This window comes from Equus quagga, chromosome 3 (genome assembly GCF_021613505.1).
Source record: "Equus quagga isolate Etosha38 chromosome 3, UCLA_HA_Equagga_1.0, whole genome shotgun sequence".
Lineage (NCBI taxonomy): Eukaryota > Metazoa > Chordata > Mammalia > Perissodactyla > Equidae > Equus > Equus quagga.
Genome location: NC_060269.1, coordinates 20,487,923 through 20,503,697, shown reverse-complemented (window position 1 = coordinate 20,503,697; position 15,775 = coordinate 20,487,923). Strand labels below are relative to the sequence as shown.

The 15,775-nt window shown below is 34.5% G+C and overlaps 1 protein-coding gene across 3 annotated transcripts in view; it reads left to right on the top strand.

The window, feature by feature from the left end:
- The window catches only part of SCLT1 (sodium channel and clathrin linker 1), a 146,222-nt gene extending 132,583 nt beyond the window's left edge, over nt 1-13,639 (top strand). For 2 of the 3 annotated variants that reach the window (XM_046655613.1, XM_046655614.1), the window contains exons 19-21: nt 6,550-6,628; nt 9,186-9,281; nt 13,121-13,639. In XM_046655613.1, coding sequence (XP_046511569.1) covers nt 6,550-6,628; nt 9,186-9,281; nt 13,121-13,183 — 238 coding nt within the window. In that variant the 3' untranslated portion in view covers nt 13,184-13,639. Of the gene's footprint in view, nt 1-6,549; nt 6,629-9,185; nt 9,282-13,120 lie in introns of those variants that run through there. The other variant, XR_006887827.1, reaches the window with a different exon arrangement.
- The last annotated feature ends 2,136 nt before the right edge of the window (nt 13,640-15,775 follow it).

Genomic DNA, 15,775 nt, shown 5'->3' with positions numbered 1-15,775 from the left:
AGATTAAACATCCTTAGATCTTTAAAAGACCACTTTAGCTATTGTGTGGAAAATAGACTAGAAAGTAGGCAAAAATGGAGTCAGGGAGACCAGATATTAGAATATTACACTATTCCAAGCCGTAGATGTTAGTGGCTTAGAACAGAGTGTTGTCGATGAAAATGGAGAGAAGTGGGCAGTTATGAAATACATTAGGGTGGTAGGACAGAACTTACTGATAAATGACATATAGGAGATGAGGAAAAGGGAGGAATCAAAAATGATGTGTAAGCTTTGCCTTGAGCGAGCGTATGAGTAGTTAGTGATGCCGTTACTGGGAAGAACGGAACTTGGGAAGGAATAGGTAAGAAGTAGTCTCCATTTGGGACAGTTACATCTGAGGTGCTCATCAGTTATATTTGAGGTGCTCATCAGCGTTCCTTTACAGGCATGGACTAGACAAGATTCCTTAGGAGGACTATGTAGATAGGGAAAGAAAGAACATGGGATCGTGACCAAGAATGTTCCAGTATATTTAAGCTGGCCTTTCTGCTTTAATCTGTGGTGTTTATAGTTAACTAATGAGATTTGAAACCTTAGGATGAATTTCCTTTTTTAGTCATAGGTCTTTTGAAGCCATACAAAAAGTTGAGATCGCAATCTTTGCAATTACTGACCATTTTTCCACATACTTAGGATTAAATATTTTTTCCAGGGAATCTTCATTTTGCCGTTCAGATCTTGATATTATATGATGCCACAGATATGCTTTCCTAATATCTCTTGTAATTGATTGTATTGAGAAACAATATAATTTAGTTCAGAGAACAGTTTGATTAAAAGACTAGGTATGAACTCCATTTTTTCATACAATCACTGCATTACCTTGGGAACATTAAATAACTTATAAGATGAGAATAATAACTACTGTGCAACCTTGAAGTAAAAATAAGGTACAGTAATAAAGGCACAGTAGAAAACCCTGTTGGCTGATGTCTACTTAATCATCTAACAACGTTAACCAGTGAACTAATATCTGTGCAAAGTGTGCTGACCCATGTCCGAAGCATTCTACATGCCCTACCTAGTTGACCACTCCAGTATCATTGTCTCTCACTTGCTTTACAAGTGTCAGCGTGTTTATTCCCAAACTAGGTTATACCAGTTGTACTTGTTTTGGAAATACGTAATTCAATTAAATATCAGTGATAGGTGAGTATAGAAAGAGAAAGTTATTATTTCTTTTAAAACAGAGTTGTATACTTTGGAGAATTTGCTATTAAATTAGCTTTGGACAAGCAATTCTGAAAGCATAGAAGGAATACTGTAAAAATCCAGAATAATTCTGTATTTGGATTGCTTGCTAAGTGCCTTTAAATTCTTACCTCATTAATGAAGCCAAAAGTAGAAATAATTATAGATGATACTTTATGGATGTGGTTTGTGTGAGAAAAACATTTAACATTGAAACACTCCAATCAATGTACTCATACTTTAAAAAGAAAATCTAAGAAATTTTGTATATTCCAGGTGAAAAGCCCAGACAAAATCGTTATCCTTCCTTAGGCCTCACATCTCTTAAAAATCTAAGGAAATCTATGGACCCTTTTCCCAGGAAAGGTGAACAAACATGCAAGGCCTTGCACGTAGTTTCAGGGTGTTTGTGGACGTGCTTGAAGCCTCCCCGTGAAGCGGACTCTGCCTTAGGTCCTCCCCCTTCACCTGTTGCCATCTCAAATTGAAGGAGTTGATGACTTAGCAATGTTGGTTATCACATTTTGTTTACCAAGGCGTTTAATGTTTTCTCAATAGATACAGCATAAGTTAGTTTGTTTATAAATTATTTCATAAAATTTTACTTATACAGAAGTTAGTAAATCAGTTATATTTTACAACTATATTTCTAAATTTATAGGCATGACTAGGATTTTCTCTCAAATACACATGAATTATATAAGTGAACTAAAAATATTTAGGATCCTGATGAGCTAAGCAATCCCCAGTGATATTATGAGGAATTCCTCATTCTTCCTCATTATTCTCTATGTACATTAAAATTGGTGGAAGATAATTTTACCTTAAACCTTGTAACATATTATATAATATGGCAGATATTATAGAGAAATTGGATATAGTTTCATTTAAGTTCTTCAATTATTATGAAGTACTCTTTAAGTGCCGTAATGTCATACAGAAACTGGAAATGTCATTCTCTCTGTACCTTCTGGAAGGCTACACTTAAATCATCCCTGATAGGTAAGAATGTTTCTGTTTTTAGAGATTTCCAGTGAAGAGACTATATAGCTTTACTCGGCAAATATTTCAAGTGTAATACCACCATGAAACTTTCTGGAAAGTCTTATTTAATGTTTATCCTAAATCACTAATGACATAGGGAACTCTCAATTATGTTCTCTAATGAAGAGAGAATTTCTCATAGATAATACAGAGTCAGATCCTCCTCCTGGGTCTTTCCTTTATCCCTGCAATGAAATATCCTGACAGAGAAATAAGGAGTTGCAAAGCACTGACAGGCAGGCTCCAGGAGAGCCCCAGGGGATAGAGTTGGCGAAATCGCTTTTCTCTCCACCCTTTAATACCTTCTAAAATTTCATTCAGAAGTGAGATTGAAGGAAATGCTTAGCTGAAAAATAGCCTTTTCTTAGCCGCTTCCGATCCTTTGTAAAAAGAGGTAGAATATAAATGAAACTAAATAAATAAAAATAATCTTTACCTAAAATATGTTTTGTGGTACATTCCTCAGTAAAATGTTTGTTGAGCAAATGATGAATAAAATTTACTAACTGCTAGGTTTTCTATAAAAACTTAGTTATAAATCAGCAAATATTTATTGAATCCCTGTGTGTAGAGCACTGTGGTAGATACTGTGGAAACTAAAAGCAACCTCCTTTTTAAAAATTTCCCTTATACTTGGGGGAATGTGTGCACGTTTGTGTGCATGTGTGTACATACAGATACATATATGTGCATAAACATACATATATAAACCACTATTGAGCATTATAATGTATAATTGCTAGTTGTCTTGTACATAAAATAAGTATCATAAGCTTTGATATGAGAAGAGAACCATCTGGATTAAAATGAACTGGGAAGAAGGCAGGAGAGCAGTGGAGCAAGGGTGGAATCTTAAAGAATGGGCAGGATTTTAGTGGGAAATCTGAAAAAGAAGATACATAAAATGACATACACGTGAGCCTAAACGTGACACGTATATGGTTTGTTTGCAAGACGGTCGGTGCCTAGCTGAAGTGGAAGGCTCCTATTGGAGATAAGGTTGAAAGATAAATTACACAAAATTTTAGAGGAATTTGAATGCCAGTCTCAGACATTTGAACCATTTTGTTTAATAGCAGAGAACCACTGGAAATTATTGCTCAAGATAGCAAATTATTAAAGCGGTGTTTTAGAAAGAGAAATATGCTAGTGATGTGTGTGTTGGAGAGGGAAAACCACTATATTGAGTACTTCTCTGTGCACTGTAATGAGTGCTTTATGTATCCTCTTTCACTTGATATCGAGAAGCCTGAACAGTTGGCCATTGTAGTAAATCTAGAAATTGTTATAAGAACTTGAGTTGTGATGGTAACACTGAGTAGAAATGAAGAATAGATGCAATAGACATTGCAAAGGAAGAATCTGTTTAGGGGCAAACTAGATGTTGCACTTAAGAGAAAGTGAGAAATAGAGTTGACTTTAAGGTTTTTAATCTAGGCAACACGGACAGAGATGTTGTCAACGTAAACATTGAATGGCAGGATGAGAAGTAGGTTTTCAAGACAATGCAAAAAGTTGGATTTTAGGCATGTTAAATTTGAATACAGGACTGAACCTTTAGGGAAGAAGTCAGAAGTAAAGATATAACTTATCAGGTTTCCAAGTTAACGTGTAAATATTTATATTCCTAGAATGCCTAACACACACACTTACACATACATACTCTTTCACTTATTTATTTAGCAATTGCCTGTTATGTTGCGTACAGGGGAGTGGTTAAGAGCACAGACTTTGGAACCAAAGGGCCCTGTTTTTAAATCCTGACTCTACAACTAACTAGCTATGTGCCTGTAGGCAAGATACTTAACTTTAATTTTAAGATTCTCTGTCTTTTAATTTTCTTGTATGTAAAAATGGGGATCGCATAGGCTTATCATGAAAACTAAATAAGTTAATTTAAATAAAGCACCTCCAACAGTGCCTGGCACACAGTGAGCACTATGAAAGTGTTTGCTGTTATCATCACCATCATCATCATTTCACTGCTGCTTGCCAAGCTCTGTTGAGTACCAAATTATAAGGATATGAAGATGAATAACAAAGTTGCTTACCATCCAATGGGGGTGATAGAGCTTGATACACAACAGAATAAATATTTATGCAGATAAAAAGTAACTTAAAGTTAATAATTTGTATCTTTGTCGTCTTGGATTTTGTGGAAAATTATTACTACCTATTAGTAATTATTAGAAGTTATTACTATCATTCAGATAAATTGTCATGGGTAAGTAAGTGAGTAGTTTAGGCATCAAATTGTGCAGTAGGGGGCTGGCCCCGTGGCCGAGTGGTTAAGTTTGCGCACTCCACTTCCACAGCCCAGGGTTTCACCAGTTCAGATGCGGGGCACGGACATGGCCCCACTCGCCAGGCCGTGCTGAGGTGGCATCCCATGTACCACAACTAGAAGGACTCACAACTAAAATATACAACTATGTGCTGGGGGGATTTGGAGAGAAAAAGTAGGGGTAAAGAAAAAGAAGATTGGCAACAGTTGTTAGCTCAGGTGCCAATCTTTAAAAAAAAAATTGTGCAGTAGGTGTTTTCTGACAAGGTTATGTATAAACTGTATGTTAGCTAACTTTATAAATGTAATCATTGTTTTATCTTAATCTCAGTAGTACTCAAAGAGTATTTCTCACCAGCGCTAATGTGCATAACTTTTACCTTTAATTACATTTAGCCTAGAAGACGGACTATTTTATAGTCATTTTGCTTTGCTTTGTTTTGCTTTGTTTTGTTTTGTTATGTTGGGGAGCAGCAGTAATTTTAAGCTACACAAGATACTTTAAAGTAAGCACAGTAATTTATTCTACCTTATTATTACCTCCAAAATAAAGCTAAGATAAAACTTTTGGGTTTGTTTGTCATGGAACCATTGATAGATAGTCAAGTTTCTCATAGTCAGTGACCTGTACTGATGAAGCCACTGAGTTAGAATAAGCCATGTCCTTCTTAGTCTGTAAGTTATTTTATGGCAAAGCTCAGTAAGTATTTGTGGAATTGATTTGTAGACATTATTTCTTGTTCTCTCCTATATATTTATAACATTGCTTGCTGATTTTAACAACTCTTCACTCTAATATAGGACACTTGAGGGACTAACCATGTTTTTGGGCTGTGTAGCTCATTTGAAAAAAATCAAAACTGAAGTTATTTTGGAAGTGTTAATCTGTTGATTTATTTAAGAAGCAGAAGTAAGGTGAAAAGATAAAAACCAACCCTGAATTAACTATTTTAATAGTCAGAAATTGATTTGATTTCTTTAAAGTTGTTTTTAAGACTACATTGTATCTACTTCTAAGTGAGACTCTTGAAATAATCTTTGGCCAAAAGCAATATAATGCTTATGTGTTGAACAACATAAAATAGAAGATGACAGTTTTTTGCATGAGATAATTCCAGCTAATAAAGCGTAAAAGATATGAATGCATAAAATATTGCACATATACAATCAAAACATAAATAACAATCCTGAATATACTACATTGAAATGATGTTGGAGTGAATAACATTACCTTGAATTTCCAAGAGTTGAGCTCCTCTAAGAAGAACTGTGTGTGAACCTCTAAGGTTCACTGTGTATAAACCTTGAAAATGCAATCTGTAGCTAAGAATCGCAGTAGCTCTTGAAATTTTACAGTTTATATATATAAATATATCTGTTTAATATGAATATATATTCACTTTAACGCCAAATAATACTTCAAGATAATAATATAGAACATATTTTAGCACTTTTAAAATATATGTGTATGGCTTTTTTGCTTTTTTTATTGTGGTAAAATATAAAATTTACCATTTTAACCACTTTTTTAAATTGTGATAAAATACACATACCATAAAATTTACCATCTTAATCATTTTTAAGTGTACAGTTCAATAATGTTAAGTGTTTTCATATTGTTGTACAACCAACCTCCAGATTATACAATCTGGAGTGTTAATTTGTTGATTTATTTAAGAAGCAAAAGTAAGGTAAAAAGATAAAAACCAACCCTGAATTAACTCTTTTAATACTCAGAAATTGACTTGATTTCCTTAAAGTTATTTTGTACTGGAGATTGTACAACCAATCTCTAGAATATGCATGCATTTTATAAAGAATTGAATGGGTCCTTAAGATTAATGAGACTTTATTTTGCATACAAGATATTTTTGTTCAGAACATGAACATGTATCTCACTAATAAAGATTCTATTTTGTTAGATTTTTGAACAATTGTGTTCATGGCTTTTTTTCTTTTTTTTTTTTTTGCTCTCTCTTGATTAATAGGAGTGAGCTGAGTCGACAGAAACTTCATACCCAAGAGCTGCTTTCTCAGCTGGAAATGGCAAATGAAAAGGTAGCTGAGGTAAGATAATGACTCTCCTGGGAAGCACTTTCTGCTGCAGCTTGATACACATGTTGTGGAATTTTACCTGAGCCAAGTCCAAATTAATTCTCTGCTTGGAAATGACCATACAGATGTGAGTATTTCTTGTAGAAATCATCCATAACCCTGAAAGTCCACACATAATATAATGTGAAAAAGAAGCTTTGAAAGTCAGTGATTCATCACATGTAAATGATGAAAGATAGAGGTCTTATTTCAGTTTTACCAGGATAACTCGTTTCAGTGTTTCAGAGAATGTGTTAGGATCCTCTTTATTTCTATGCATGCCCAAGATTTTTTTTTTAACCCATTTCTCTAATTTTGTTTTAATCCATCACAAAAGGCATGCAGAAACTACTTTTGCCTACTGGAATATATTAAAATATTCTTTTAGATTAATGCTTTAGAACTAAACGTAGCAAAAGTTCATCATGTTTTTCTTTGAAGCTTTTAAAAAAAATAAACAATTTTAGATTATGATTAGAGCTTTCTGGAACTCTAGTTCTTTATTTGATGTTCTATATTTGAATTGATCTGTTGGCATTTCATTAATAGGCTCTGTGGCCCACTATCTCTTTGTGGCCTTCTGTAGGAGCCACAGTGAAATCATTACTCTTAGGTTTCATAGCATTATAAATTGATATGAGCCATCTAGAAAACTATGGCACAATAGACATTAAAATACTCTTTGATGTAGTTCCCACTTCCAGGAATCTATTCTAAGGAAATAATTTAAAATATAAAAAACGTGTAAAGGAAGATATTCAACACAGGAATGTTAATAAAATTGGAAGATCAAAAGCAACTAAAATGGTCAATTGAAAAGAAACAGTTGCATATATTATTATGCAACTAATAATATCTGGACTGTCCCTTAACCATTATGGTAACAACATAGAAAAATGTACATTATATGTAGTCTGATTGTAACTATGAAAGTGATTATTATAGATGATGGGATTTTTTTCCCAAAATTTTCTCTCGTGTCAATGGTGTGCCTCTTAAGTTTAAGACTACATATTTAAATATCCTGGTAAATTGGAATAGCCAATATAGTTCTCTTCATAAAATTTAATTTTGCTTTTGGGCACAATAAGAACTATAATAAGCTCATTTTAACAGAATACTGTTATTTTAGCATTTTATATTACTAGGCATGACATTTACTGTTATCACTTGTATGTCAGGACATGGGAACTACCTAGTTCTTCACAGAAGGTATGTTTTTCTTGCTTTTCCTAATTTGGCTGGCGTTATTCTTTCAATTCAGGCAAGCGCCAGAAAAACTATAACAATTCTAGTTGTACAAAAAAAATTTTTTCAGGCTAGCAAGTATGAAAAGGACAAATAAATTTTTTAACTGATAGATCCTTTGACTTGTTTGCATGACAGCATGTCCTGACAGATTCACATTCATAATGCTTATATCGTTTCCTGAGGCTGCTGTAACAAAGTATAACAAACAGGGCAGCTTAGACAACAGAAGTGTATTGTCTCAGCGTTCTGGAGGCTGGAAGTTCAAAATCAAGAAGTCAGCAGCGTCAGTTCCTTCTGAGAGCCCTGAGGCCGGATCCGTTCCATGCCTCCCTCCTAGCTTCTGGTAGCCTCAGGCGTTCTTGGCTTGTACACGGTGTTCTCCCCATCTTCGTGTAGTCCTCCCTTTGTACACGTCTGTCTATGTCCAAATTTCCCCTTTTTTTTTGAAGACACTAGTTGTATTAGATTAGGGCCCACCCTAATGACCTCATCTTAACCTAATCATCAGCAAAGACCCTATTTCCAGATCAGGTCACATTCATTGGTACTCGAGGTTAGGACTTCAGCATCTTTCTTGAGGGACGTAATTCAACCCATAACAATGCCCTAGTAACTCAATTGACCCCAATGTCCTCTGGATATACAGATGTATTGGGGAGACACATAGAAACAGAACTCTTCTCCTTTTGAATAATACCTTTCGCATATAAATCATTTAAGACAAACCTAACTCTTTAAAAATCAGGATTTCTGGAATGAATATTTTCTGTTCCTTGAATTTTAATAATGACAATGTCTCAATTTCCCTAGAAGTTTGCCCTAGCCTAGTGGTTATAAGTGCGCTAGCAAACAGCCTCAGCACCACCTAGAACTTGACAGAAGTGCCGATTCTCAGGACTCCTCCCACCCCTACTGCAGCTCTGGTCCGGAGGCCCAGCAGCCTGTTTTGACTCTCCAGGTGATTCCAAAGAAGTGGTCTAGCATCTCAAGGTTGACAGATCGAAAACTGGAAGTCTTGTTCTTAACTTCTGATTCACTTTGCTTTGGGATGTAATTCACTTTCTCTAGTGGCATGTGGAGGAAAAAAAATTTCATCAGAATGTAAAACCAACTTTGAAGTTTGAAGTTCATAACTTGAAAAATGTAAATTTGGAGATATGTTATCTTTGCATTTTGTAAGTGGTAAAATGATGTCCAGATTTTTCATTGGTTATTCCACAGAACATCTCCGTGTCACATATGGATTTCTAACTTGTTTGTTTGTATTTCCCCTTAATAGAATGAAAAGTTAATTCTAGAGCATCAAGAAAAAGCCAACAGGCTTCAAAGGCGTCTCAGTCAGGCGGAACAGAGAGCTGCTTCAGCCTCCCAGCAGGTAGGGAGCTTCCTCATTATTGCTGGAGTGAGTAGTCTGGCGAGATCTAAGATGAGTTCCCAGAGAACTAGTAGTTTTATTTTTACTTGATTAAACTATTTAAAATTAGTCTCTTTCATATTTGAAGTTGAAAAAGTAAACTTCAGAAACAGAAATAAACATCAATCTCCTCCAGTTGACACCCAAATCTAGAACTGCACTGTTCTCGATATATGATATCTAGATAATATAATATATATATCTAGGTATATCTAGATATATATATATATGATAGCCACTAGTCACGAGCAGCTATTTAAATTAAAATTAAATAAAATTAAACATTGAAATCCTTGGTCAGACTAGCCAGATTTCAACTGCTCAATAGCCATATGTAGCTATGGCTACATATTAGACAGCATAAATATAGAACAACTCTGTCATCACTCAGAGTTCTGTTGGACAGCACTGCTCTGGAAATATGTTCTATCTAAAACTAGGCAGGTATTCACTGACAGATTTGGAAGTAGATAACATTGCTTTGAATGTAATATTTCAAATTGCACTAACTTTGTTTTTCCTGTAGTTTTTAAGTGGAAAAAAATTACTTATAGGTTAATTTCATTCAATGCACATTTGTATATGACCCTATGAACCTAAAATACAATATAAAAGTTGTCCAATGGGAAATAGAGTAAAAATGTAGAACATCAATGAAATACTAAGGGGTAATTACTCAGAATACACACACATCATATAAATGAAATGGGCCATTTGTTCTAAAGTAGGAGCAATAGGCCTCTTATTAGGAACAGAGTGAGACCAGTTTAGTGATTATAAAGATAGACTGGAAACAAACAGTTTAGATAGATAGACAGATAGATAGAAACAAACAAACCAAGTTACTCCATTATTAATTATATTTGGTTATACATGTACTGTTTCAATCAAAATAATATGATTCTTAGATATTACAGCATTTCACATAAAGTAAAGCAACTCTAAATAATTACTGAATTCAGTTTATGTTCATGATGTTTATAGATTTTTTTTTTGAAGTCTACTTCTGGTATGAACATAGCATGGCACTTAAAGAAAATCCAATAATAATTTGCCTTTCTATTCCCCTTCCTCTTGAAAGTAATTATAGCTTTATCAAACAAATTTAATTTCTTATGAAATTATGAATTAATGGGTTAATTAATTAATCATTCAACAATTCATTCATTCATTTAGATTATAAGGTGATGAGAGCCAAGGTGTACCGGGCAGTATCTTGAGAGTGTGTGTTGTGTTGTCAGGCAAATAGCCTAGTGCCATTAAGTAGCCATGTGATTTTGGGCAATTTCAACTTCTAAGCCTCAGTTTCTTCATTTTTAATGTAGAATAATAACATTCCTGTATAGATTTATTGAGACATCAAAGGAATTAACACATATACAGCAGTTAACGTAGTCATTAAGTGGTAAGTAGATACTTAGATATATAAGAAATTAAATGTCTATATCACAATTATTAAAGCTTCAAGTTTACCTCTGAGGAATATGGTAGAGAAAATGCCTCCTTAAAATCAACTACCTTGAGTTCTATAATAAAACAGGTACAGTTACAGAACCTTAGTTATATAATCCAGTTGGTATCTAGTTTAGTCTCCATCCTGACAGAATTGAACCTAAACAGTCCAACACTGATGTTTCTCCTGTGACTTAAACTCTGTGATGGCAGAGATTCCACCATTCTCTTTGTGAGCTTTTTTCCCCATAATGTTTTACCACTAACCACTTCACAAATTTTTCCATATGCTTTTCTCCTTCCATTGTGTTCTCATTTGAAGATGGAAAGTAATCATTCAGCATTCTCCCCATATACAAAAAGGAATTTATTCCCTGGAGGTAATATTTTTTCCTGTCCTAAATGAGTCCAAGTCATAAACTTTCTTTATGAGATATATATTCAGTTTTTTTATATCTTTATCTTTACCTTCTCTGAATTCTTTCTAATTTTCCCATTTTCCCCTAAAGCTAGAAATAATACCCTGCTAAGAGCCTGATATTTAATAAAATAAAGGAGTTAAAAGATTATTATTGTCTCTAACATGTCATACTTACCATACTTAGCACGAGCCCTGCATTGTCCTGATTCGGTCATGCTCTAAATGTGCTGTTCTGGTTAACTTCCTGTATGTTCTTCATCTGTCTTTGGACTGTGGTTATACATTCTGAGTGTAACAGTCTATACTATTAAATGCCATACTGTGTTCTTTTGACAGTAGGACATTTTTAAAAATCAATGTGGTGAAGCCTTTCTAGGCAAGAACACAAAACTTAGAAACTATGAAAATAAATTAATAAATGTGACTATGTAAAATTTCAAATTTCTGCATTTAAAAAAGTCATAAAGCCAATGACAAACTGAGAAAAAATATTTGCAACACATATAAAGAAAGGCTAAGATCCTAAACACGTATAAAAAGTGGCTAAGTAAAAAAAAAAGTGCTACAGTATGATAGACAAATGAGTAAAGAATATTTACAGAAAAGGAAAAACAGATGGCTTTTAAACATTTAAAAAGATGCTCCTCCTCACCCATAAGACAAATACTAATTTAAACTGTAATTACATATCATTTTTCACCTGTCAGTTCATGAAGTTTGGTAATACATTGTGCTGGCACTTTCCCGCATCATTGATGGTATTGGTACCACCTCTTTGGAGCCCAGTTTGTCAGTATTTCTCAAAAATTGTAAATGTATGTAACCTTTGACCTGGCAGTTCTAGGAATTTATTCTGGAGGTGGTGTTCTTGCACCTAGGCAAGTCTGTGCAAGGAAGCATGTAAAAATGCTAATTGCAACATTGCCCATAATTTTAAAAGATGAAAAACCATCTAAATGCCCGTCAACAGGAAACGAGTTAAATTATGGAGTATCCATACAAGGGAAAGTTTGCAGCTGTTAAGAGGAATAAAGTAGATCTCATGAAAGTATTTCTAAGGTAGATTGTTTAGCCAGACAAAAATAAGATGAAAAGTGTGTATAATACTTTATCATTTTTTAAATAAAAAGGGATGAGGAAATGTATGCGTATATTTTTATAGAATATTTCAAGAAATATACTTAGAAACTGGAAATAGTGGTTGTATCTGGAAAGAGGACTATGGATTGAAGGACAGCAATGGGAAGACTTCCTTTATGCTGTATATACTGTTAGATTTTTTTTTTTACTATGTGTCTATATTGTCAATTCCGATTAATATTTAAAGATTATTTTCCTATTAGACTTTTCTTACCATGATCTACCATCATCTTTTTATTACCATCTGGCTCACACTCACTTTGTGTCTTGACCACTTTTCTGATTAACTTTTTTTTGCCCGGGGGAGGTGAGGAAGATTGGCCCTGAGCTAACATCTGTTGCCAATCTTCCTCTATTTTGTGTGTGGGACGTCACCACAGTATGGCTTGATGAGTGATGTGTAGGTCCATGCCCGGGATCTGAACCTGCAAACCATGGGCCACCGAAGCAGAGCACATGAACTTAACCACTACGCCACCAGGCTGGCCCCTCTGATTAACTTTTATCTAGATATTTTTCATCCATCTATGAAATATGTTTTGGAATTCTAAGGGTATCACTCTGAGCTATGGAATGTCCTATTTGACATGCATATCTCTAGTGTAATACAGACATTTTAAAGTCCCAAGAGTAAAATAGAAATGAATACAAAAAGTGACCTCTTACAAGATCCCTTCCAATAAGCTTATTTTTAATAATTGAAAGTTGTGATGCATTATACTTTGTATTACTCTAAGATTTTCCATAGAAGAAGTAACTACTTACTGATTGTTTATTTTAATTGCAGCTCAGTGTGATTACAGTGCAGAGAAGAAAAGCAGCCTCCATGATGAATCTGGAAAATATTTAAAAATATTCATAGTTCCCTCACAGAACTTTAGAATATTTTGTTGGACTAGAAGTATATTGAAATGGTAAAACCTGCAGAGAATGGTTAAGGCTTGTGTCATTTTGCATAAGCATTTTCCATTCTGTTTTGAGGGTTATTGGAAAACAGAACATGAGCTTCCTGTAAGTAAAGAAAATATAATCCCATATTGAGCTTCAGTGGAGAATAAAGCCAGCTGAGAAGAACTCATTGCCTTCAGCAACGTGTCCATTTTTTGATTCCCCCTTTTTCCCTTGGAAGAGCATATTAATTTTCAAACTATGGTAATCATGAGAAGGAGATTTTAAGAAAAATTTTAATTTTAGTATTCCAGCTTGCAAGATTTGAGAATTTTACATCTAATTGTTACTCCTAACTCATTTTTAAAGTTCCCAAGTATCCGTTTTATTATGAACTCATAAATGCAATAAATTATGCACTTTCTAAAATGTTGCTGTCAATTATTTTAATGTATAATTGTAGTGATTCATTTTTAACTTACACAATTTCAAATATTTATAAAATATTGATATTTAAGAATTTGGGAGATTTTTTTTTTTTTTTGCTATTACTCAAAACAGTACTATCAAATGGAATCTTAGGTTCTGAGAATGCGTGGGCATTGAACTATTGCAGTACTGTTGATTTTCGAGATCCGTGTAATTCATTAGTCTCTGCTCCTGGTTTGAACTTGGTGCACTCTGCTTTCTGGTGATTAGAGCAGATAAGTTTGCATCTGGTTAACAAGTTAGGAGACTGTCCAGATAAAAGATAATGAATTGAGTTGGAGGTAACGTGAAAACATTCATGCATAAATATTCAACCAGCATTCAAAAGTTTAGGACTGGTGCTAACAAATTGGAGTAGTCATGAGGTCTTTGGCATGGAGCTCAGGACGGAAGCCATGGAGTGTAGGGGCTTGCCGTGGGGCCTTATGTGATGGGTCTAACTACCTCTTCCCCTCCATTTCTTGTGCTCTAGCCCTGATGTTGGCCTTCTTTTAATTCCATCAATACATCATCCTGCCTCTCCACACAGGATCTCTGGACATACTTGCCATTTCGCACGTTCTTCAGATCACTACTCAAACACCATTGCCTCAGAGAGCCTTCCTTAGCCTCCAGACTACGTTAGGTCCCTTATTGTATTGCTCTTAATAGTATGTTGTGTTTTGCCTGCATTAGCACTTATCAAAATCTGTAATGAACTCTGGGAAATTTTTTCTTTAACGTCATGTCCCTCCCAACAGACTACAGGCTCCCTGAGAGCAGGACTCATGTCTACGCTCACTCATCGTTGTATTCTTACACTCAACATAGTTCCTGGCACATGGAGGGTATTCAGTAACTGTTTGTTCAAAAAGGGAAAAAGAGTTTTTAAGGACAGGGCCTTAGAAAACATCTTCATTTGTTGAATGAGCTCAGGGAGAGGAGTCATTGAAGGAGACAGAATAGGGGCAACGACAGGGCTGTAACCAGGAGAATCCAATATGATGAAACGGACATGAGGGGGAAATCTAGTCTTCTAAATAGGAGGGGACAAATGGCTGCTAGTGTCAAATGCAATGGTAAGACCAAATAATACAAATATGACACTTAAATGGTACTTAGATAGGAGATGCTTAGCTTATTTCCATTTCTTAAAGAATTCTTCATTTGATTGTCTAAAGTAAATTCCTTCCCATGTCATTCACAGACTAATTCCCATGTAATGAGTTGTACTCATATTCATGTTTATAGACTATAGAATTTATTTTTTAAAACTTTTAATTAGAGAAGATGTTAAAATTATATCTGACCAAAATAAATGAGACTGTTGGAGAGAGCACTTCAGAAACTAACATTCAAGACAAATGGGATATTAGTATTATTGTTATCCTTCTTCAAAAAGAAAACCTAATGTCCCAGACTCATTTCCTTAAGGAAATCTTTCAACATAAGCACTTTCTCCAAACTTTGGCCATCGGCACCTACTCTTTACATTTTAATATTAATAACCCTCTCTCCAGTTGGATCTCCTTGAATGCTTATCCTCTGAGAAAAGGCTAAGCTACTAATACGCAGATAGTAGGCCTTCCTGACCTCTGTTGAATTTGCACAGATTTAAGCTATGTTTAGCAACAGAACTGAACGTCTGGTTATTTTTCTTTCAGAAAAGTCTGTTAGCTGTTGATTTCTAATGTAGAAATGGAGTAGAGGTTTTGACATTTCTCATATTGGTCAGTCTCAACTTCATTTACACAGACAGTAAGTATTATTTATTCTGTGAACTGTACTTTAGGAGACAGGGAAAATGAATAGGAGAATGAGAAAAGAAATGATATAAATCTGAAATTGGGGACAACACAGCTAGTTCATTTTATTTATTCATGTTTCTTTATTGTGTCTCTCTGAGGAAGAAAAGAGAGATGATTACCTCTTCTTCCCTTTGTACACAAATATGCAAATTGGGGCAGCCAACAATCTTCTAATTTCTCCTCTGGTGTGAGAAAGAACTGTAACTACTCCAAATATGGGAGAATATTAGCAACAATTCAATCATTCGTTTATTCAGCAAATATGAATATTTCATAGC